The sequence below is a fragment of the Dasypus novemcinctus genome, chromosome 24, assembly GCF_030445035.2.
Source record: "Dasypus novemcinctus isolate mDasNov1 chromosome 24, mDasNov1.1.hap2, whole genome shotgun sequence".
In the NCBI taxonomy this organism is placed as follows: domain Eukaryota; kingdom Metazoa; phylum Chordata; class Mammalia; order Cingulata; family Dasypodidae; genus Dasypus; species Dasypus novemcinctus.
In genome coordinates, this window is record NC_080696.1 from 48,396,387 (window position 1) to 48,421,594 (window position 25,208).

General features: G+C 43.2%; 2 protein-coding genes across 6 annotated transcripts in view; one reads left to right on the plus strand and one right to left on the minus strand.

Moving 5' to 3' along the window:
* Positions 1-17,905, plus strand: part of PABPC1L (poly(A) binding protein cytoplasmic 1 like) — a 45,949-nt gene extending 28,044 nt beyond the window's left edge. The window contains exons 15-16 of the mRNA XM_012527266.4: positions 253-12,964; positions 14,070-17,905. The gene's annotated coding sequence lies outside the window, so the exon portion shown is untranslated. The remainder of the gene's footprint in view (positions 1-252; positions 12,965-14,069) is intronic.
* TOMM34 (translocase of outer mitochondrial membrane 34) overlaps positions 1-23,972 on the minus strand; it is a 54,020-nt gene extending 30,048 nt beyond the window's left edge. The window contains exons 1-7 of one of the 5 annotated variants that reach the window (XM_058287135.2): positions 23,719-23,958; positions 21,467-21,566; positions 20,192-20,344; positions 13,165-13,325; positions 10,481-10,625; positions 4,437-4,563; positions 2,535-2,665 (exon numbers count right to left, since the gene is read on the minus strand). In XM_058287135.2, the coding sequence (XP_058143118.1) occupies positions 2,633-2,665; positions 4,437-4,563; positions 10,481-10,625; positions 13,165-13,325; positions 20,192-20,344; positions 21,467-21,566; positions 23,719-23,845 (846 nt within the window). In that variant the 5' untranslated portion in view covers positions 23,846-23,958 and the 3' untranslated portion in view covers positions 2,535-2,632. Of the gene's footprint in view, positions 1-2,534; positions 2,666-3,171; positions 4,183-4,436; positions 4,564-5,712; positions 6,792-10,480; positions 10,626-13,164; positions 13,326-20,191; positions 20,345-21,466; positions 21,567-23,718 lie in introns of those variants that run through there. The other 4 variants (XM_004463706.5, XR_009183243.2, XM_004463705.4 and 1 more) reach the window with 4 other exon arrangements.
* Positions 23,973-25,208: the final 1,236 nt, after the last annotated feature.

Genomic DNA, 25,208 nt, shown 5'->3' on the forward strand with positions numbered 1-25,208 from the left:
CTGTAAGGATCAAAGATCAAAGATGACAAACTGTGGGACTGGAATGGGTGCTCTGGTTAGAATGGGAGGGGAGTGAGGTGCCCTCTAGCCAGCTGCCCTGCCTGCCCTCACTCGGAATAAGCTGGGCTTTCCCTGGGCACTGCCCAGCTCCCTTTTGCCTGCCTGAAGGCCTGATCTGGTTCTATTAGTTTATGGTCTTAATTGAAGGCCAGGTGTCTGCTATACTTTAGAAATTTATTTTTTCATCTCCAGAAAATGGAATCTTCCCATGGCTGCCAAGAGAACAGCATCTCCTGCTCTTGGCTGCAAGGACTTGTAACTTGTAATTTATTCTTCTATATCTGTACTTGACTGCTGTATGTGGGATGAAGTCTGGTTGCCCAGTCAACTTATTTGTCTTTCACTCTGTGCATTAAAAATGTTGCAAAATGTCTTGCCTCCCAGGAGGCCTTCATGTGTCTGAAGGAGGTGGAGCACAGCAAAGGGTAGATTTCACTGGGTTGGGGCACTGCCTTAAGAGAAACCCAAATGAGGTCACATCTAAAGAGGGTATATAGAGGAAGCGGACTTGGCCCAACGGATAGGGCGTCTGCCTACCACATGGGAGGTCCATGGTTCAAACCCTGGGCCTCCTTGACCCGTGTGGAGCTGGCCCATGCTCAGTGTTGATGTGCGCAAGGAGTGCCCTGCCATGCAGGGGTGTTCCCCGCATAGGGGAACCCCACATGCAAGGAGTGCGCCCCATAAGGAGAGCTGCCCAGCGCTAAAGAAAGTGCAGCCTGCCCAAGAATGGCACCACACACACGGAGAGCTGACACAACAAGATAACACAACAAAAAGAAACAGATTCCTGGTGCCGCTAATGACGATAGAAGCCGTCACAGAAGAACACACAGCAAATGGATACAGAGAGCAGACAACGGGTGGGGGGGGGGATCTTTTTAAAAAAAAAAAAGAGGGTGTGCACACTAGAATGGGAAAAACTATCAGGAACTGATACAGCCAATCACCTGTTCTCAGAGCCTGCACATTCTTCTCTCCTTCAGCTTGGTCCACTCTTCTGCACTCCAGGCCCACACATCTCACTGCTTCATCATCACTTCTTGGCTATCTCAATACTTCAAACTGTGTTTGATGGTTTAATATTCACCCCCTGCCCTCAATTCTCTGCTCCTTTATTCCAGTGTCCTGTCTCAGTAAATGGCCCCATCATTCATAGTGTTGCAATAGCCAAAACCCAAGGCTGACCCCCCCCCCTTCGCTTTCCCTCGTCTTCTCTCCTTGTATGAAATCTATTACAATTCTACTTCCTACTTCTCCTTAAATTACTACCACCTCCTAGTCTGAGCTTAGCTGGTCTCTGGCAATACTCTCTCACTGGTTTAATTGCACCTGCAGTCAGAATGGCTTTTGCAAAAAGCAAATCCAATGCCTTGCCCTTGTATGAATCCTTCAGTAGCTTCCCATTATCGTTAGAACAAGGACAAAACTTACATGGCCTGTGAAACCTTGCACGATGTGGCCCCCACACGGGAGTCTCAGAAGACCCAGTCATTACCCTGTAATGACTTTTCACCTCTTCTGGGGGGGCAGGTGGAGATGGAATTCCATCATGACCATTAAGACAGTTACAGCAATATCTGTGCATCCCTCTCCTAGAAATGTTAACACTCATGAAATTTCTTCCTCAAATCTTGTTCAGAAATATCAGAATGGTGATAATTATGTTTCAAAGATGGGCAATAGGCACAAGGAAGCTTATCACACTATATTTTCTTTGTGTTTATCTTAAGTTTTAAAAGTTTTTAAGACTCTTCAAAGGTTGTGCAAGCTCGCCTTCTATGTTTTTGTCAGTAAACCAAGCTACTGGTTTTCTACAGCCTGAGAAAACAAGGTCAGTCAATTGTGACTTCATGTTACCAATAAACCTGCCTCAAGTAAGATAAGAGTCATGCTTGATGTCAGCACTTCTGCTAAGAGGAGGTAACAAAAGGGGTTCAGCTCCCTGCTTTGAAGCAGTCCCCTGGTGAATACCGTGGAGCCTGTGGACTGACTAAAATCCACTTTAGCTCAGAGGTGATTGCTCAGATTGCAAAAAGCCTCATCCTATACGAGGCTGGAAACACTGATTGACAGCTGAGTGCTGCTTACCACTGGGAACAAAAACTTTGTCCAGCCTACCTAATTAACTAGGACCCAGCCCAGGAAGAGGAGGCAGAGCTTAACTGTGGCCAGATCTAAAACCTCCAGTTTCACCCCACGCTCTTTTTCACCTTCTTTTGGTCCCTGCCCTTACCCTGTTCTCCTGACCAGGGCCTCTATTTGCACTGTTCTGTCTGCTTGGAATGCTTTTCCCTCCCCTCTTCTCTAGTTAAACTCACGTTCATTCTTTTAGAATTCAATTCATGCATCTTTTTCATCAGTGTACCTTTTCCTTCAACTGGGTCAATTCTTCCCATTTAGGCATGGAAAGCACTGTGTGATTCTTTTCTTCAAAAAACTTAAGCCAGCTGCAGTTTCATACTTTTATTTTTCTTCCCCTCCCTCACCCCACTGTTTTTGCTGTGTCTGTTCATTGTGTGATCTTCTATTATCTGTTTCTCTTTTTGTCTTGTCTTCTTGTCTGTCTTCTCTAGGATTCACCAGGATTCAATCCCAAGGACCTCTGATATGGAGAGAGGTTCCCTGTCAATTACGTTATCTCAGTTCCTGGTCTCTGCGCACTTCACCTTGACGCTCCCCTTCGTCTCTCTTTTGTTGCATCATCGTCTTGCTGCATGACTCACTTGTACGGGTACTGGCTCACCACATGGCACTCAGCTTGCTGCGTGGGCATTGGCTCACCACACAAGCACTCTCATGGGCACTCAGCTTGCCACACGGGTAGTTGCACGGGTACTCAGCTCACCACACAGGCACTTGGCTTGCCACAAGCTTTATACTTTTTGTGTGATTACCTGATTACCTTCCTGCTTCCCCAACAAGGGAACAGAGGCAGCGTCTATTAATTCACTGTTGTATCCCTGGCACTATACATAATGCCTGTCCCATGCAGACACGTCAGTAAATTTATTCAACTAATGGATGGATGCTCAGTAAGCAGTAGCTTTTATTATTACTACAAAGATTCAGGCACAAAGCTGAGAACAGCATAAATGAAAGTATAACGCATTTATGTACAGGAAAGACTTTTAATGCAACAGCTTAAAACACACAAAATCAGTTCAATTCAAAATAACTTCATATTACAAAGAACTAAGAGTCCGAGGGGGTGAGTACTGTCAGTCAGCAGGCAAGCCCCTGCCCCAAATGGAAGGGTACTGACCTCAAGGAGGCCTTTCTCCCAGCCCATCTCCAGGAGGAATGGCCACAACCACTGGGCTCTTGAAACAGCTTAGGGACCTCTGTCCAGGAGGCAGCAGCACAGAAAGGGTCAAACACCAAGCCATCCAAGGGTCAGGACTGCATCCCCAACAAATGAGGCCCAGACAAAAGATACTGAGACTCCAAACATAGGAGACTGTGCCAAGGACGAGGTGGGGAGAGCAGCTGTACAGGTGAAGTGACTGCAGCCCTGGAGAACCAGCTCAACAGGCTGCTTTGGGGGTGGTGGGCCAGGTTTTCTAGTGTTATTCCTCATGGCCCTCCACTCCTGCCCAGGAGCTAAACGTTGCTCAGGTTAACTGCAGTAAGAAGGGCTCTGGTGAAGCTTAAAGGTAGCACTCAGTCTGGAGCATGCCAGGAGCTTTGATAATGAGGAGCTGTTTTTGTGATCCACTAGCCCAGAGGCAGGTGGGAGAGGATGACAGGGCATGGACCTCACGCTTCAGCTCTCGTTGGGGGACCTTTCCAGCAAAAATAACGATGTGTTTGACTACACTGAGCTCAATTCGAACAAGCAAAGCCTCTTAAGAGGAAGAAAGGGTGGGAGGCCATGGCCTCTCTGAGGGGCAGAGGAGGGTACTTCACAGCTTACTCTGGGGCATGCTGGATCTCAGGAGCAGGCACAAAGGAAGGAGGTCCCTGGCTTCTCTTGGGGAAGGTCAAGCAGAGGTTCCCTGCCGCCCTTTTGGGTTTTTATTTTAAGCTCTGGTTAACTTCCTGCTGTAACTTCTGTGCAGGGCCGTTCCTGGGCTCAATTTGCAGAAGACTGCTGATGTCTGCAAGGCTGGATTTATAGTCCTATCAGAAGAGAGGAGAAGGGTGTGGGGAAGGTGCCCTGACTGAAGGTGTATGATCAATTGGGGTGAGGACAACTGCCGAGACAGCAGAAGGTTTTCAAACCCCAGCCGGTAGTCCTGCCCTGAGCAATCCTGAGGCCCCTGGATGGGAAGGAAAATGGCATATCCCTCTTTGCCTTGGCTATACTTTCAGAGTGCCACCACAGCGCAAATACCTGTTGCTACACTGGTACCTTTTAGTCAGGATCTTTTTACCTTCAGTGCCTTGTAAGCTTGAGCCCGTCTGTAAAATGCTTTCACATTCTTTCCATCCAGCTTGAGGGCATCTGTGCAATCCCTCACTGCTTCCTTGTACTGCTTCAAGACCAAATGGCAGAGTGCTCTGAAGGGGAAAAACCGTTTCAGAGTTTCATCACTTCCTAAGGGCCACGTGTAAGTCATGAGACAGTCTGAGGAGTGATCTAAGATTTGCTGAACACCTATTCTGTGCTAGTTGCTTTTATATCTACTTCAATCCTCACAATAACCCTAGCTCCTTTTCACAGATAAAAAATGCTCAAAAAAATTAAAAACAAAAACAAAAACGCTCAACTCGCAGGGGTAAAGGGACCTGCCCAAAGTACTCCCACTACTGAGAGGCAGAACTGGGATTCACACCAGGTCTGGATGACTCTAGATCCTGAATTTAGTTCTACCATTCTATCTATTTCTCTCCCATATTGTGTACTTTCAGCAAAGAAAAAGCTTCCTGAAACTTTGCCCTTGACAGATTAAAAAGATACCTAAAAAAAAAAAAAAAAGATACCAACCTAAACAAACACAGAAACAATGAACTCTTTAATGATATACAAGCTGATGTGTTTAGTGATGAAATGTAAAGATGTGTGCAACTTACTTTGAAATATATCAAAAATAATAAGGTGGCTTAAGAGATGGATAAATAGTGTTTTTAAAAAAGGCAAAATGTTATTTGTAAAATCTAGATGGTAGATTCAATGTATGGCTGTTCAGTGTACAATTCCTATAACTTTTGAAATTTTTTGTGATAAAATTTTGGAAAAAATAAGTTATGGTATATCCATATAACAATATTCTGCACATGTGGAGGAAAAAGGTATGTGTGTCTTTTCCATCCATTGACATCCAATGACGTCAAAACCAGTTGTCTTGGCAGAACGGGTATAGCTCAGTCACTGAGCACCTGCTTCGCATGTACAAGGTCTTGGGTTCAATCCCCAGTGCCTCCTTGAAAAAACAAACCAAAAAACCCCAGCTCCTTGTTTTCCATTCCATCTCCTTGTTTTCAATGGGTGCAGAATTATTCTCTGAGTTGGATCTGCCCTATTTATTTCACCAATTCCCTATTGGTAGATAATGTTCATTTTTTCCAGCTTGTAAATGATGCTGCCTTGAATGATGCCTGGGAAGTTCTGCTGGGTCAAAAGACTGCACGCCTACCTACAGAGAAGGACAAAGCCAGCCTAGAGTCTCAAAATTTAATTTCTGCCAATATGAAAGAAAATAGTATCTCTTTTTTTTTTTTTAGGAGGTACCAGGGATTGAACCTGGGACCTCATACATGGGAAGCAGGAGCTCAACTGCTGAGCTACACCCATCAGTTCACTGTTTTACCTTAAACTTTATTCCCTACCACACCCCCTAGATGTGGCTCTTTTGTCTGTTGGCTCATTGTTTTTGTTTCGTTGCTTGTGCTTATTGTATGCTCCTTGTCTGTCTGTTCTTTCTTTAGGAGACACTGGGAACTGAACCCGGGACCTCCCATGTGGGAGGAGGGTGCTCAGTTGCTTGAGCCATATCCATTCCCATCATTGTTTTAATTTAGTTGCTTTAAATCAATGGGGAAAGCTGACTATAACTTTACATAAGGTTTTTTAATCTTATGAAATCAAATTTATTCAACTTTTTCTTTAATGGTTTCTGTCGGTTTCCCACCCCCCACACCATCCTGCTATATAAAAATACCTGCCTGTTGCAAGATAATTAACCTGTGAGCTCTGATGAAATTTATAGTTTCATCTTTTACATTTAAAACTGTTATCCACTTAGAATTTATTTTAAAACAAATCATGAGGTAGGGATTCAGGTTTACTTTTTAGCTGCTATCCAGCCAAAGCAACACCATTTTTATACATAATCACTCTTCCCCACACTTTCACTTTATCATACACTAGATTCTCGCATGTTGTTGTTCTCATTTTTCCCTGACAAACTTTGGAATCATTACCCTGAACTTAAAGAAAAAATTCTAGTACTTTAATTGTGATTGCATGGGGTTTATAAATTTTCTTAAAGAGAAACCATCCTCTTTTGTGGCAATTTAAAGAGTGACAAATCCTTTGGCACTCCTCCTTTTGAAAGGAGACGGTCTACATGGCCTCCCCTTGAATCTGGGCAGACTCTGTGACTACTCTGACCAACACAGTAGAGAGGAAGGGACACAAAGCAATTTCTGAGGATAGGTCAGAAAAGGTCTTGTAGCTTCTGCCTTGATCTCCGGAACACTTGCTCTTGGAGCCTGACGTGGAAGAAGCCAAACTACCCTGTGGCATCCATGCTGGGAGGAAGCTCAAACCAGCACATACAAAAAGGCTGCAAAGGAGAGGAAAAAGGTGCCAGCCTGCCCCAGCAGTTCCACCCCCCTAGCCATCTGAGTCATCCCAGCCCTGGCACCAGACATGCAAGTAAAGAAGCCTTTAGATGACTCCTGCCCCAGCTACCATCTTGCCGAACTGAATGAGAGACCCCAAATGAGAAATGCTGTTCCCAAATGCCTAACTCATAAATCATAAGAAAAATGAAATGGCTGTTATAAGCCACTAAGTTTTAGAGTAGTAGCTTCTTGATTTAAACTTTGAACATCCAGGAATTCTAAAGAAAACTAAAGTTGTCTCCCAGGTGTAGGCTCTCGCAATTTGAAGGCTTAGCTAAGTTTTGGGAAGAAAAAGAATCATGGTAAAAGTGTTGTGTAATAAAAAGAAACTTCAGAATGTCTATGTTTATATATGACCTCTAAAGATTATGTTTAAGATTACAAAGATACGTAACTTTGGCCTATAAAATAAACACCCTTTAACTTTTGGTAAACAGAAGGATTTTGTATCCAGTCAGGAAGGTTTTAATTTCTAATTTAAAGGTTTTAATTTTTAATTTAAAGAGTCTGGAAATAACCTGAGTGAGCAGCAGACTGTAACAGTGAAAAGGACAGAAGGTTTGGAGTCATAAAGACCTAGCTTAGGGAAGCGGATTTGGATCAACTGATAAGAGTGTCCGCCTACCACACAGGAGGTCCAGGGTTCAAACTCAGGGCCTACTGACCTATGTGGTGAGCTGGCCCACGCTCAGTGCTGATGTGCACAAGGAGTGCCGTGCCACGCAGGAGTGCCCTCGTGTAAGGGAGCCCCATGCACAAGAAGTGCACCTGTAAGGAGAGCCGCCCTACATGAAAAAAGTGCAGCCTGTCAAGGAGTGGTGCTACACACACGGAGAGCTGATACAGGAAGATAACTCAACAAAAGAGAGACAGATTTCTGGTGCTGCTGACAAGAATACAAGCGGACACAGAAGAACACACAGTGAATAGACAGAGAGCAGACAACTGGGGGGGCGGGGGAAGTGGAGAGAAATAAATGAAAAATAAATCTTAAAAAAAAAAAAAAAAGACCTAGCTTAAATCCTAGCTCTGTCATGTATTAGTTGTTTAAGCTTGTATCCATTAATTCATCTTTCTGAGCTGGTTTTCTCACAGGTAAAATGGCACCATGACCTGACTTGAAGAACTACTGTGGGTACTAAATAAGATTGTTTCAGGATGCTCACTCAGGGCCTGGCACATTTTAGGTGCCAACACCTGAGTGGTTATCCAGGGCACAGAGACTTGAAGTAAGCCAAAAACTAAGCATTGTGCCATAATATACACAAACAAGATAGAACATTAAAACAGTGTCCAGGATATGGTATAATTTCAGCCACAATGGATAAAGTTTGTATGAAATTATCACCCCCCTAAATTTATAAATTCAATGCTATCAAAACCCCAGCATAGTATTTTATGGAACTTGTCAAAATGATCATAAGGGGGGAGCAGATATTGCTCAAGTAGTTGAGCACCCACCACTCACATGGGAGGTCCCAGATTTGGTTCCTGGTGCCTCTTAAAGAAAAAACAAACAACAAACAGACAACAAGCAAAACTAAAGAGTAGACAATGAGTGCAAACAACAAGCAAACAGACAAGGGAGCCATGGGCAGGGGGGATTATCCTAAGGTTTAACTAGAAGAGTAAACAGAAAATAGTCAGGTATGCTCTGATAAAGAGGAAAAGACCAGCCCTACAAGATAGTAATTAAAAGTGTGGCACAAGCACATATGACTCAAGAACAGTATCTTAAAAAAAAAAAAAAAAAATTCCACATGTGGAAAAGTCCAGGAAAATGGTCTAATAGAGATTTCCAGCAGAATGAAGTAAATGAAGCCAAAGGAGACCCAGAGAAAGAAAAATCAGAAGATGGTGTCACACAAAGATGGAACAAAATGGGCTGCAGCTCTCTTTTTCAAGTTAGCCTGGCAGAGTGAGGTACCCCAGCTATAACCAGCCAGTAAAACCAACAGGTCCAAAATTCCTTAATCAAGATTCTGAAATCTAAAAAGCTTCGGAATGTAAATGTTCTTCTTCATTTACTTTGGTGGCAAAATCTGACCTGAAGTGACATGGAAACTACTTAATCTGTCTTTATTCCACCCTACATGAACATGAAATTTCCATGTTTTACTGCAAAATATTAATATTTGACTTTAAGAAGCTGCTCCCTCCAAAACATAAATAAACATTAAGAGGTTAAAAAGAGGAAAAAAAAAAAAAAACACAGCCAAAAAGAAAGACCATATTACCTTTCTACAACTTGAAACATTCTGAAACATTTTATCCCAAGGGTCTTGGATAAGGAAAGGTGAATCTATGGAAGATTTTTGAACTGGCAAGGGATATGTGCTCAAGAAAGAGAAATCTTTTATAATAAACACTTTAAAATAAATGTTTGGATCAGATATGGTCCCTTGCTGAATGGTTCAAGTTTCTCTAACAATAAAACTATCAGAAAGATCTCACTGAAATCAGATTCCAGTTCCAGCTCCATCATTTATTGGCTGGGTGAGCTTAGGCAAAGCCCTTTCTTCCTTGAGCCTGTTTTCTCAACTTGAAAAGGGGAAGACTCCCTACCACCTAAGTCTTGCAGGCTGCTGCCAAGCGGTGACTTTCAATAATCAAAGGGCCCATTGTCTCACTCCAAGCCCTCGTCCTGTTGGTGGAAAGAAGTCTTGACCACTGGCAGCAGCTCCTGGTGCAGGGCCTTTTACCGTCCCCAAGTGTAACCCCTCACACTAGACTGGCCAGACAACAGCTCCCGAATACCCTGATTCTGGGCCAGTGCCCAGATTTTTACAGAAGGGAGTTGTGGTAAGCTGCAGGGTAGGGGTAAAGAGGTAAAGTGGGTACAGCAGTTAAGAGATAGTGTTAAGGAAACAGATGTGGCTCAACCAACTGGGCTCCCGCCTACCATGTAGGAGGCCCAGGCTTCGATACCCAGGGCCTCCTGGTGAGGGCGGTTGGCCCGCACGGTGAGCTGGCCCACACAGAGTGCTGGCCCACTCAGGAATGCGGTCCTGTGCAGGAGTGCCACCCTGTGTGGGAAAGCCGCCCCACACAGGAGTGCCGGCTGATGTAGAGAGCTGGCGCAGCAATATGATGCAACAAGAGACACAGAGGAGAGAAAATAAGACGTAGCAGGACGGAAGCTGAGGTGGCGCAAATTGCCTCTTTCCTACTTGGGACGGTCCCAGGATCGCCTAGTGAGAATACAAGCACAAGCAGACACAGAAGAACACACAGCAAATCAAATGGACACAGCAGACAACAGGGGGGTGGGGTGGGGGATGGGGGGGGTGATAAATAAAATGAATCTAAAAAAAAAAGAGAGAGATATTGTTAAGGTTGCCTTTCCCTACATTGTGTGCTTCTTTGGAGTGGTTGATAAAAATTCTGGGGAGGGAGGCTGACAAAGCCCCAGGCTTCCCTTTGGCATCCCTTTGTTTCCATCTCTTTAAGAGCAAATGCCACTGGCACTGCCTACCTCACAGTGACCAAACTAGGTGTGAATTCATGTTCTTGAGCTGCCACATACTGAATAAATACCAGGGATGAAGACCCCATCAAGGTCCAAGTGAAGACGGGGACAAAACGCCCAATGCCCTGCAATCCCCTAGGCTAGCTGTGTAGAACATACCTGTTGGTGTACGTGGCAGACTCCAGGTTACTGAATGAAAGGCTTTCGCTGTACTTCTCGATGGCTTTCTTATGGTTTCCCTTCTTTACAAGTTCATTGCCTTCTTCCTTCAGAACTTTGGCTCTCTCTATATTCCCAGAAGGCACTAGATACAAATTCAGAAGAGGAAAAATCCATGAACAGGTACCCAAATGAGATTAATGAGGTCTCTTCAGCATTGTCTCTTCCGAATTGTCTACAGCCCTCTGTCCCCCAGAGATCTCCTACACAGTAAAGCTTCCTTCCTGATTAATGATTCCCAACCTGTCCATTTAATTGCTTCTGGGAAATTAAACATAGTTTCTTATTCAAGAGGTTGGGGGCTACTGAAACAAACATTTATACATGCACATAATAATATATACATAATAAAAAGGAACCCAGGCTCTAACCTTGGTACTGCCACTTAGCAGCTAGAAGATCCTGTGTGCCCTACCTCTTTTGGACCTCAATTCCCTCACGAATACAGTGGGGACACTATCAGGATCAAATCTGAGAATATACAAGGAAGAACAGAACAGCCTGTACAACTGAAGCAGGAGAAGTAAATGCATTTTAATTAATAAGCATCTGGAACAGAAAGGGTATAGTTCCTGAGCTCCCAGAAAGGGGCAGAAAAGTCTGCTATTCCTAAACTCTGGTTTGGTCTAAGATTGTGCCTATCTACCGTCACCTAACACAGGCAGCTCTGCCCCAGCCTGCCTGGAGAGAACAAGGTGAAATCTGAGCTACTCAACCAGTTTTTAGACACTTCTCTGCTGGGTCCCAATTAACTGCTCTAGCCTCAATTCCCACATTACCTGCTTTCTCTCTCTCTCTCTATTTTTCAGGAGGTACCAGGGATTGAACCAGGAAGCAGGGGTTCAACCACTGAGCTACATCCTCTCCCCAGTGAGAGTTGGGGTTTTTTGTTTGCTTTTTGTTTGTTTTTAGGAGGTACCGGGGACCAAACCCTGAACCCTGTAAATGGGAAGCAGGCACTCAACCACTTGAGCTACATCCACTCCCCTGCTTTCCATTTTTAAAATTACCTTTATAAAACCCCAAATATTTGTGACAAGGGTAACTAACACCCTTGAACTCATCCCCCAGTTTAAGAAACGGAACATTACTAGGACTTTTGAAACTCCATGACTCTCCTCTTCCCCAGTTCAATCCTCCTCTGGGGGAAAACAGTGCCCCAAATTCTGTGCATTCTCTCCTTGCCCTTTTTTTTTTTTGGTGGTGGTTGTAGTTTAACTACATATGATATTACCCATAAATTTGTTTACTTTGCTTTTGAATTTCATATAATGTGTGTATATACATACATACACAAACACAAAATACATGGAATTGCATTCTATGTATTCTTCTATGACTTGGTTTCCTTTATCTTCCCTCAAGATTATATTCCTGAGATTCATTTGTATTGATGCACACAGCTGTAGTTCCCCAAGCAAATTTAGTGCCTATTTTGAATTCCCCAAACACTAAGGAGTCTAGAGCACTTGTTACTCCTACTGTATTTTGGACTGGGAGCTTCCTGCAGGCCAAGACTGCCTCTGACCTCTCTGAGTCATAATGTTTAGCCTGGGGCCTAAAGCACAATGACTGAGAGAATGGAATAAATGCGAGATGCAGTGAAGCTATCAAGTTCATCAGCACTGCATGCTCACTTTAGAGGAGAATGGAGGACAATGAGCAGGCTCCCACAAACCAGAGTGAATACTGTCCATGACCAGTCAGGAGAGGGACTAACATAACTTCTGCCCTCCCCTAACATTCAAAGGTCATTTGCACCCTCAGGGCTCCAGCTGGGATCCTTCTGCACCTCCCTAGCGATAAACTAGCTTGCTGGTTTGGAATCATTCCTTTGGATACTTTTAAGAGCTTTTCAGTTCATCTCTGCCTACAGAAGGGTTCCTCTTCAATCCATTTTACACAATTGAGGTGGAGAGGCTCAATTGTGGCTACCTAGCTTTTACCTCCCTTTTCTTATCCATCATCCTCCAGCGATTCTCCCTTCCTCACACTGTGCATATACTTCTTGGGAAACATCAACCTCTAGCTCTTGAAGTGGGGCAGATGGCTGAGTCAATCACAAAATCTCACCCCCTAGTTCAGGGAATGGCCAGTGACCAAATGTAGGCCAGAATAAATGGAGAAAATTGTAAACCAGGCGTTTTGAAGAAATCAATCTTTCCTTTTCCTAGAGAGCTGTCAGAGAAAGATTCTCTATCTGGGGCATGACACATGGTCTATGGATCTGAAGCCAAGAACTGCTACAGCCATTTTACTACTGCCTGAGGAAAGAGCTGACACAGACCAGGAAAAAAGAGCTGAGAGAAGTGTAAAGAATGGAGTCAGAGCCTGATAATGTAGAACTACTGGAGCAAATCTTGCCTAAACTTGAACCCCTGGACTTTTCAGTTATATAAGCCAATTTAATTCCTACAGCCTGGGGTAGGTTTTTACTGTCACCCTCATTACACAACTAAGGAAACAGTGTCTAAGAGATTAAGATGGTTTCTGTTTTGATTTTTCACTTTCTTTATAGTATTATTTTTATAACTTAGCTTACATGAGGCTAATCTTTACAGTACCACACCAAAGAAAGTGATTATGGGGAAACTGCAAGACTGGGGCACACAGTCACAGCTCACCTTTGTTCTTTGTACTTGTGGTTTCTTTGGATTTGGTTTTAGCATTCTCTTTGTGATTCTCCAAATCCCATCTCTTCTGAGCTGAAACAGGCACTGAGGGGATAGGGGGCAGCTTCAGACGCCACTCAGGCCCAAGTGAGTCCTTGAGAGCTCTGGTCATTCTGGAAAGGAAGGCAGGATTGCAAAGAGGTTTTCAGCTGGGTCAAGAAGATAATTCTCCTCTCACACACTCGAAGGAGGTAGGCCATTCCAGAAAGAGCCAGAGGTACCATCTTCCCTCTGGCCTGAACCATCTCTTTATACTTTTCCCAATATTTCAGGGAAGGAATAGAAATCTGCTACCCATACACCTTCTCTGAGCAGCCTCCATCACACTCCTTTCCTGAGGGTCCCACTATGTTAACTTCTAGTGGCAATCTGTTGCTTTTTAAGAGGAAATTAAACTTTGTCCCAAAAGGACTACATTTTTCCCAAGAAAGTATCTCTAACATTTTAATTATTTTATTTCCTCAGTGGATCTAATATGAGGCCAGAAGTGCCTAACATTTGATCAATGGTTAGAGATTTTTAACAAATGCAAGCAAATTGCATCTCATTCTCAAAGCTTAAAATATTTCAGTGGCTCCCATCTCCCTAGGCTAACATGGCCTGTGAGATCTGGCTCCCTCCCTTCTCTTCATCTTTACTCAAACCACATTATGTTCTAGTCTGTGTACATGTGTCTTCCTTGTGATAGTTTGAGTTTTGGGAATTCCAGAAAAAGATTATGATCTAAACTACTCTAATCCTGTCAATATGGTATCCTTTGATTGCATTAGATTCATTTTAGATCACTTGATTAGACTGGCTTTGATTGGATTACACCAATGAGGTATGACTCAGGTTTAGCCTCTGCTCTCTTGCAGGTTTGACAAAGAGAAACACACAGGAAAAGGGAGCTCTGCCATTTTTGACCCTGCAATGTGAAAGGAGGACTCAAGAATAGCTAGCAGCAAAGCTTAAGCACAAAGGTCCCCAAAAGGCTGGGCCCACAGAGTAGCTCAAGGCTGAAGAGACAAGCCTGACAGCTCACAGCTGAACTAGGAAAGAAAATGGAGCAGCTGAGACTGAAAGGAGGCCCAGTAAGAGACAAGCCCTATGCCTGGCTACCCAAGCTGAGCTCCAGGAGATGGCAGATTCTGGAGGGGAAGGAAGGAACTAAGCAGAGAACCACAGCCATCTTGCTTCGCCACATGGCAGAACCTCAAGAAAAGTGTCTCTATTGGTGCCTTGATTTGGACATTTAATGGCTTTGCAAATAAAAGCTTTTACACCAAATCCCCTTTATAAAAGCCAACCCATTTCTGGTACTTTGCATTGACAGCCCTGTGACAAACTAAGACATTCCTCTACCTGGAACAATCTCTTCCACATTCCATTCCCCATTCCCACCTTCTAAGTCCAGCTAATTCCTACTTGCTCAGGATTGAAAAAAAAAATAGTGAGACTCAATGAAACCAAAAGTTGGTTTTTTGAAAAGATCAATAAAATTGACAAACCTTTAGCTAAAGAGACAAATATATGGAAATAACTAAAATCAGTAATGAAAGAGGGGACAATATTACCAACCATTTAAGATATAAGATAATACTATGAACAACTGTATATAAACAAATTAGATAACTGAGATGAAATGGACAAATTCCTAGAAGCATGCAAACTACGCAAACTGACTCAAGAAGAAACAGAAGATCTCAATAGACCAATAACAAGTGAAGAAATTGAATCCGTCATCAAAAACCTCCCAACAAAGAAAAGCCCAGACCAGACTGCTTCACTGGTGAACTTCATCAAACATTTTAAAAAGAATTAACATCAATTCTTCTCAAATGCTTCCAAAAAATTAAAGAGGAGGGAACACTTCTCAACTCATTCTGTAAGGCAAGCATCACCCTAATATGAAAGCTAGATAAAGATATCGCAAGAAAAGAAAACTACAGACCAAACATGGATAGAGATACAACACTCATCAACAAAATACAGGCAAAATGAATCCAACAGCACATTCAAATAATTATATATCATAATCTAGTGGTATTTATCCCAGGTATGAAAGGGAGATTCAACGTAAGAAAATCAATTAATATAACATACCACATTAATAGAAAAAGGGAAAAAAGAAACATAATCCTCTCGATTTGACATAAAAGACAATGGACAAAATTCAGCACCCCTTCCTAATAAAAACACTTATGAAACTAGAAAAAGAAGGAAACTTCCTCCACATGATTAAAGGCATAAATGAAAAACTCATAGCTACCATCATACTCAATGGTGAAAGACTGAAAGCCTTCCCTCTAATATCAGGAATAAGACAAGGATGCCCACTGTCATCACAGTTATTCAGCACTGTATCAGAAGTTCTAACCAGAGCAAGTACGCAAGAAAAAGAAACAAAAAGGCATCCTAATAGGAAAGGAAGAATAAAACTCACTCTATTTGCAGATGGCATGATCCTATACAAACAGAATCCTGAAAAAATCCACAATAAAGCTACTAGAGCTAATAAATTCAACAAAGTGGTGGAGCATAAGATCAACATGCAAAAATCAGTAGGATTTTTATATATTAGTAATGAACAATCTGAAGAGCAAATCAAAAAACAAATTTCATTTACAACAGCAACTAAAATAATTAAATAGCTAGGAATAAGTGTAACCAAGGATGTAAAGGATGTGTACATAGATAAAATTGCTGAAAGAAATTAAAGACCTAAAAATAAATGGAAGAACATTCCATATTCATGGGTTGAAAGAATAAATAAGGTTAAGATGTCAGTTCTACCCAAAATGATACACAGATTCAATTCAATTTCAATCAAAATTCCAAACAACTTTTTCACAGAAATGGAAAAGCCAATCTTCAAATTTATATGGAAGAGCTAAGCAACCCCAAATAGCCAAAACCATCTTGAAAAAGAACAACAAAAGTTGGAGGACTCACACTTTCTGATTCTAAAACTTATCACAAAGTTTAGAGTATTCAAAACAGCATGGTGTGGAGTGGGTGTAGTTCAATGGTGTTCAATCCCCTCCCTGGTACCTCCAAACAAACAAAAACAGTATGGTACTGACACAAGGACAGATTTATAGACCAATGGAATCAAACTGAGAGTTCAGAAATAAACCCTCACACCTTTGGCCAACTATTTTTGATAAGTCCCTTCAGTGGGGAAAGAACAATCTCTTCCACAAATGGTGCTAGGATAAATAGACAGTCATATGCAAAAGAATGAGGATGGACCCCTACCTCACACCATATATAAAAATTAACTCAAAATAGATCAAGGATCCAAACATAAGAACTAAAACTATGAAACTCCTAGAAGAAAGAGCAGGGAAATATCTTCAGGACCTTGTGTTAGGCAATAATTTCTTAGACTTTAAACAAAAGGCATGAGCACAAAAGGAAAAATTGATAAATGGGACTTCATCAAAATTAGAAACTTCTGTGCATCAAAGGACACTGTAAATAAAGTGAAAAAAATACAACCTACTGAATGGGAGATAATATCTGGAAACCATATATCTGATAAGGGCTTAACATAAAGAATATGTAAAGAACTCCTATAACTCAACAACAACAAAACAACACAATCATAATTCAAAAATGGGAAAAAGACTTGAATAGAAATTTCTTCCAAAGAAGATAAACAAATGGCTAATAAATACATGAAAACATGTTCAATGTCATCAGCCAGCAGGGAAATGTAAATCAAAACCACAATGAGATACCATCTCACACCCAGCAGAATGGCTACTATTAAAAAAATGGATGATAACAAGTGTTGGAGAGGATGTGGAGAAATGGAAATACTTGTTCACTATTAATGGGAATGTAAAATGGTACAGCTGCTGTGGAAAGAATTTGGTATTTCCTCAAAAAGTTAAGTATAGAATTACCACATGACATGGCAACCCCACTTCTAGGTGTATACCCAAAAGAATTGAAAGTAGGGACTCAGGATATTTGCACACCAATGTTCATAGCGGCATTATGCACAATTGCCTAAAGGTAGAAGCAATGAAGTGTGCGTCAACTGATGAATGGATAAACAAAATGTGGTATATATATACAATGGAATATTATTTGGCCATAAAAAGGAATGAAGTTCTGATGTATGCTAAAAGGTGCACAAACGTTGAAGATGCCATATTGAGTGAAATAAGCCAGACACAAAAAGACAAATACTGTATGATATCACAGATATGAAATAAGCAGAATATGTATATTCATAAAATCAGAAACTAGAATATAGGTTTCCAGGGGCTGGGTAGGGGAGGGAAATGGGAAATTAATGTTTAAGTGTTTAGAGTTTCTGTCCGGAATGATGGGAAAATTTTGGCAATGGATGACGTTGATGGAGGCACAACTTTGCATATGTAATTAAGACAACTGAATTGTATATTTGAAAACGGATAAAAAGGGAAATTTTTGGTTGTATATAAGTTATTTCCCATTCCAACACACAAAGGCATAGAATTGTACAACACAGAGAGTGCACCCTAATGAAAACAGTAGGCTAAAGTTAATAGCATATTTATAATATTGTTTCATCAATAGTAACAAAGGTCCCACACAGATGCAAAATGTTAATAAAAAGGAATACTGTGTCTGAGAGCAGGGTATGTGGGAATTCTGTACTTTCTGCATGGTTTTTTTGTAGCCCTACAACTGCTCTGATTAAAAAAAAAAAATGTTGGTCAGTGACCATGCTCATTAACAATCTCCAGTACCTAGCGCATCACCTTATACCTAGCAGGGCCCAATAAACCAATAAATACGTGTTGTATAAGCAAATTAAGCCAACTGTACCCTTCTTCTGCTCCACAGCCAGGTTCATATACACTACTAGAATGAAAACCCTACAGACTGAAATCACTACAAATTTCTATTGTCTCTGACTAGGTCCTCCCAAGCTGTTTTCCTAAGTAGCCCAGTTATTTCAATCCTCTACTCTCTTCAAACCTTTTCCCATTCCACTTTCTTTTTCAAAGCAACTTTCTCATACCCCAAATATAAATCCAAATGCATGGGTACCTACCTTTTCTTATTCTCTCCCAATCACAATAGAAGAGATGATCAAGGCCAATCCCACCACCTAAGTTAGGGATCCCATCTCCTCTTGCCTCTCTCAGGGACCTGCTTAGCCAGCTTCTATACCTCTCCTATATATCTTCATCCTTTCTCTCTAATGACTCCATCCATCCACATTTAAATCCCCTTAACTCTTTCCTCTCTTAAAAAAACCTTCCTGGATATCCCTCTGCCTCCCTTCACAGACATTTGCTTTCTGACGCCTGCTGAACCACTTATCTCAGAATCACCAAGGACTTCACTGGTAAACCCTTCATCCACAAAAACTTGCAGAATACCTGATACTGACATCTCCATCCTTCTTGAAACACTTCCATTCCTTGTGACACTAAATGTGCCAAGTTTCCTCCCATCTCTCTGGCTGCTGCTCCTCTTTCTTGAGCTCTTCTTCCTCTGTAAGTCCCTCAAATGTTGGAATTTCCCAAAGTTCCATCCTCTCATTACACATTTGACAAGGTGTTTTTCTTTCCTCAAACAGCCTTAAGCCACTTCTATGCTGATGACCCTCAAATCTGTCTAGCCTATATTTTTCTCCTTAGCTCCAAACCCATGTAAATACCCAACAACCTTCTTTACACCTCTACTTTCATTTCCCATAGTCACTTCCAACTCAGCATGTCAATAACCTGGGTACTTTCTCTCCATTCCTCCCCACCAGCCCTCAACCAGCAAATTTTGTTGATATACTTCCTGAACGTCCCTTTATTTGGTCTCACTGTTCTCTCTTACCACTTTTTCCATCCTCTCTCCTGGATTAGTTCATACCCCTACTTGCTGTTCTGTTCGCCTTCATGCCATCCCTCATCTTGACAGCCAGTGAGCTCTAAGATACAAATCTGGTCATGTTGGCCCCACTGCTAAGGACCCTTTCATGATACCTCACTGTGCCCAGGATTAAGGCTAAGCCCCTGAATGCCAGGCCCTTTGTGCTTTGGCCTTACCAGGCTGACCTGAGCTCCCCATCGTAACATCATGTAAAATGATCTTCCTACAATTCCTATAAGATATCACACTTATCCACCCTTGCACATGCTGCCCTTTCTCCTTGCCTCCCTTGCCCACCTCTACTCATCAGTCAATCAATCTCAGTTACCACTGAAAAACCCCCCTCCTATCAGCTGGGTGGGTGCCTCCTTTCTGTCCTTAGAGCTCCTTGTGCTTCCTTTTTCCATGGCACTTATTGCATGGTATTTTAACTACTTACTGGTAAACTGTCTTCTGGCAACAGACTACTGGCAAATAGTCTTCTCCATGAGACCATGAACGGACAGAGCTGGAAGAGGGATGTCCTGTTCATCAGCCAGACCCTAGTACAAAGTCTAGCACACAACTGGCACTCAAAAAATATTTGTTGAATGATAGAAAATTAAAAGGTGGTAAAGCAGAAACAAAGGACATTGACAAACAAACAAATCGAGCCAGAAATAAAGTGCTAAATCATGTATGAAGTCTTATAAAGGATTTGCTCTTAGTTTGGTGCTTGGCTTTCTAGCAACCCGTGCAGAAGGGAAACATGATTAGTTACACAATTGAGGTATCCATGAGATAAAACCAAACAATTGCTCAGAAGATGCAGAACTCACCTAATACTAAAACCAGAAAGAAATTTCTCCTTAGGGGCCTTGCGAAGGAGTCACAGTACAATAAAACTGAACAATTTCAAACAATATTCCTATTGCCTTGTGTCAGAGTTGCTTGCACATGTGTGACTCTCCCCACTAGTTAGCACTTTGAAGACAAGTGGGATCTGTGCTATCCCTCACATACACATCAAGTGTTTTCTAAGCATACCCCAAAGGGATCCTGCCAGAATACAACCCAAGAGATGGCCCAAAACCAGTGGGAGAAGAAAAGGGTCTTTATGGAGACTGCTGACAGTGAATGGGCTCACCTGTTAATGCCTTCCAGGGCTGATGTCACAGTACAATCAATCTGCAGCACAGTCATATAGTCAACATAGGCCAGAGGATACTTCTCCAGAGTCTCATAGGCAGTCGCACGCCGCAGCAGGGGCTTAATGCCAAAGGGAACCAAAGCCAGCGAGCTACAGGAAGAAGAAAAATGTTATCTGGCTGCAGAGCCACCCCAGCTTCTCCACAGTTCCTTCCAGGCAGGGTCATTTGTAGTACTCAGTCTATAAGAGGTTATTTCTGGTTGAGAGACACTGCTAAAAATGCCTAAGCTTAGAACGAGAAATGAAACTGGAGGAGGGTGGGGGCAGATGGAAGAGGACCACTACTGTGAAATTGGTGTTCATATGAATAAAGTCTCAATCCTCCACCAAATTCAAGGGCAAGTACCTCATGGTTTTCATGCTCTATGTGTTTCTAGTGTTGTGGCCTGGTGGAAATAACAAACTCTGGAGTCTGAGCAAGTGGTGTTTGAATTCCACCTCTGCCACCTGTGACCCCAGATCAATGTACTGCCTCAATCCTTGGCTTCCCAGTTCTAGCATGGGAAGGATAGTAAACTTACCCCACAGAATGGTCCAGAACATTCACGGATGCAAAACTAATACAAGGCCTGGTATAAACCAACCTAGCACAGCCTCCACAGGTGTGCTCACCTTCCTCCCCTTCCCCATCTATCACCAGTGCATGACTTCAAGGTGATGTCACAGGCTATCAGAATTGAGAACACTCTTCAGGATGTGTGCTAGTTCAGTGATGATGAGAGAAGGCAATATTAGACTGACTTGGGAAGAAAGAGGTATGAAAAAATTGTGTAATGTACTCTACAGCTAGTCACTGATGGATACCATTTTCTCCTTTTTCCCTGTTTCTTTTCATACCATTCATTAACCATTATCTTCCCTTCCTCCCTCTCACTCACACCCACATACCCCAAAAACACTAGAACAAGCCAGGCCCTCGTCTGCAACTCAACCTCATGCCCAGATCCCAAATCTCACAAATATTTTAAGGTCTACCTCCAACTGTCCACCCTACTCTTTTTTTAGCAGCAGAATCACGACTCCAAAAACACAACTCAGGGCCCACAAGGCCAAGGGGGGCTTCCCATTTCCAGTGACCTGGGATAAGCTATTTCCTAATTTCCGTCACAGACATAACTGGGAGGATCAGTCCAGAAAAGAAAGAGGCCAGATAAGCCCAGCCTACTCCTCTGAGGCCTTCAAGCATCCTCAAAATCACTCTTGCCCACTTACGAAGTACAGTCTTTGATGCAGTCTGTACAGTTTCCATCTTTCAAGTGGCATGCTGCTCGGTTGGAGAAGAGAACACTTTCTTCTTCGGGGTCTGAAGAACCTGCAGAAGTGGAGGCAGAAAGTACAGGAAGTGTATCAGGTTGAGAAATGGACACCTTGGGACACCAGGGTGCATTTCACACCCTAAGCTCTCTCTGGGCTCTGATGAAAGGAGGCAGAGACACTGTAACCTGATCAGGCCTGTTGGTCTGATAGGCTGGCATGCTTGTCGTTCTTACATGAGAATGAGGACACCAGGCTTTTTGCTATTCACAGGGAATCAAGCATCTTCTCACTGACTCACTCCAGCATTAAATATGGTAATAGGCAAAAGAAAAACATGAAATAGCTGACTCCTGTCTTGAAGAAATCCTGGCTGTAACTATTTAGTGCATGTATTTTAATTTTGTTACAAAAAGCATGTAAATCCAATAAAGAAAAAATAATAATCTAAGAACACTGCAATAAGTGCTGTAATACATGAAACGACCAAGTTTTGTAGGGCACATGAAAGACAGAGATTAACTCTACCTGCCAAGCCAGACAGGACTTAGCCAAGGAAGTGATATGGGGGCCAGGTCTTTCAGGACTAGAGAGAACTTAATCAAGGAAAGGACTCAGGCTACCCAGTACGGAGGAGAATTATAAGAGGGTAAATATTTCTCTTAAATGCAGTCCTTACTTTTGGGAAGCTCAGAAGCTCAAGTCAACTACAAAACAGAACTCCAAGGCCAGGCACCACCTACTGGCTCCCATAGTCCACAATCCTATCTGACACTACCATAGATGTGCAAAGCACTTCCTGCCTTTGTTTTCCATCTCAACTCCATACAGGAAATAGGAATCTACCTGACAATGTCGCCATCGACATTTTCAGACTCTCTTGAAAATTCTGAAACATACAGAAAACATACTCAGTGTCTGCCACTAGATTTAGCACACATCACATTTGCTTCCAAGCTTTTAATTTTTTGTTATGGCTAAAATTCCCACTATCCCCATCCTTTTCCCTTTGTTCCCTCCCAGATTCCCAAAGGCCAGCACGATCCTAAAGTTGGTGTATAACATTCTCACGCATGTTTGCAGACCTTTACTACATGTGTATTCACAGGTGAGATACATCATTTTAATCTTCGAAAGCACTTCCTAAGTGGCATATCACCTGTTCTTCTGCAACTTGTTGTTTTTCACCAAGTACCCTGTTACCATGTTGATACAGGATTATCTTCCAATATCCACAATAAAAAAACATAATAAATAACTTTTCTTCCTTTATTTTGCCAGGCCCTGATAAGATAACAAAATACAGAGATTAAAAAATACACCCTTTCCCTTAAGGATCAGGTAAAAGTCCTCAAAGCTTGTACTCCATCTCAAGTCACCAGGATACAATAGCACAGGTATGTAGTAGAAAGGGTATCAAAACCTACAATCCAGCCTGGGACCCTGTATAAGTCATTCAACCCCTGCAATTGCATGCATTCACCTATCACATGAAGATATCCCCACTTCACAGACTTGCTGGAAAGGTTAAGAGTATTAGGTTGCTATGGCTCTCCTTTCCAGATCAGGAAAACTGATCAGAAAACAATCAAGGGACTTGCCCACACAGTACCTAAAAAATGAGTTGCAGGATCAGAGCCAAACTTTGTTCCCCTGCCTAATCTAGACACGAGGTCAGGTCTTCTTGGGACTCAGAATAAACCCACGAGAAAGTACAAGCTTTTCCATATCATCCTCTACAGCTGCGGTGAGACGAAAGAGCAGAAACATCAATACCTTAGATTCCTCAGTGACAAAAGAATATAGGATCCTTAAGAGAAAAGACCTTCTCAGTCTTGTTATACATTCAGTACACAGCAAGTGGTTTACAAATATCAATTTAACTGAAGAAACGAATGGATGCGAGGAAGAAGACTGAGCCGTGTCTTCAGGGATCAGAACGAGAGGCCGGAATAACTCAGGATGAGAGACAAAAGGGTAGTTAGGAAACAGTTGGCAGGTGAGAGCCAAGGAAGTTTCTCGCAGGATGCCGAGGCCGGTAAAGACGAGGAGAGAGGAGGAAGGTGGTGGGAGGGCCTTGGGGACGGTGGGCCACGGGCAAAGGCCGGCCCAGGAAGACAGAGTAGAGAGGTCTGCGTGGGTGGGAGGTGGGAGTAAGCCTGGGGGAGACACGGGGGCCCGGGCCGAGGTCCGCCAGGCCGGGGTCGTACCTCGCGCCCGCAGCATCCGCAGCGCGCGGCTGTAGAGCGCGGAGGCCTCGGAGTACTGGCCGTTGCGGAAGCTCTGGTTGCCGGCGACGCGGAGGCCCTCCACGGAGTCTGGAGGTTTGGGGGCCATCCCGGAGCCAGGCCGCCACGCACGGAGCCCTCCGTCCCCCACGAGTCGTGAGGAACCACGTCCGGGTTGGAGCACCGGCTGCCAGCCCTCCCGTCAACGGGCCGCGAGGGGCGGGGCCGAGCGGGGCGGGGGCGGGGCCTGCGCCGACGGCAGCGCGCAGCGCCAGGGCCTCTGCGCTTGCTCAGTTCGGCATCTAGGGTTCCAAAGCGCGGCAGGTGTCTGGTGCTGCGCTGCGCCCCTTGGGGTGACAGACACGGGGGAGGAAGCAGTGGCAGGGCCGGGTCCCTGCTCTCCTGGAACCTACACTCTAGTGGGGCCTGATCGGAAATTAACTCATGAGCAGATAAGGACCATAATTTCAAAATGTGATTGGTGCTATAAGGAAAACAAAACCGAGTAATGCAATAGAAAGTGATCACGGGAACGGCCTCTTTGATATGAGGGGGGGAGGGGGGATAACTGAGATGATACCTGGGAAGCTCTAGGGAAGAGCTGAGGGAGCCGCAAGTGCAAAGGCCCTGGGGCTGGAAAGTACCGGGTACCTAGTGCTGAGAGGTATTAAGTGAATGAACTGACTGATGGAAGATCTTTCACCGAGGGTGGCTTCAGCTCATTTCCAGCCTCATCTGACTTCACCTTCCATTTTCCACTTATTACTCCAGTTTTTTTCAACCGTCTGTTGCTATCTGTACACTTTAAGCTATTTCTCATACCTCCTAACCTTTGGTTATGTGGTCTTCTCCTCCTAGAATTCCTTCCTTTCCACACACTTTTTCCTGCTTAATAATCTATAATTATCACTACCACATGGGAAGTCCTGGGTTGGGTTCCTGGTGCCTCCTAAAGAAAAGGAGCAAGACAGCAAGCTGATGCCATGGGCTGGCGTGACAAGCTGGAGCAACCAAATGATGCAACAGGAAAACACAATGAGAGACACAACAAGCCATTAAGGCCCTGGGTTCTTCCCCAGGCCTCCTAAAAAGAAGATGAGCAGACAGCAAGTGCAAACAACAAGGGGGGGGGGGTGCGGAGAAATAAATAAATTAAATAAATATATATTTTTTAAAAGCGTCTCCTTTTTTGACTCTCCAAGACTAAGTAGAGTCTGGTACCCAGAATGCACTTTATAAGGTTTCATGACAAAGACCTGGTCTTTGCATTCCAGAATTTCCTATTGCAGTATTTGTGTAAACTCTTAAACCCACCAGACTATAAACTTTGAGAGTTGGGTAGCTCTTCCATCCGAATTCTCTCAGTCCAGTGTGGAACCCACAGAAGAGGAATGGGGAATCCTGCATCTTTGCCTTCACAGGTGCCTGAATTTTACCTGAGATTCTCCCAGGCCTGAGAGATGAATCAGAAT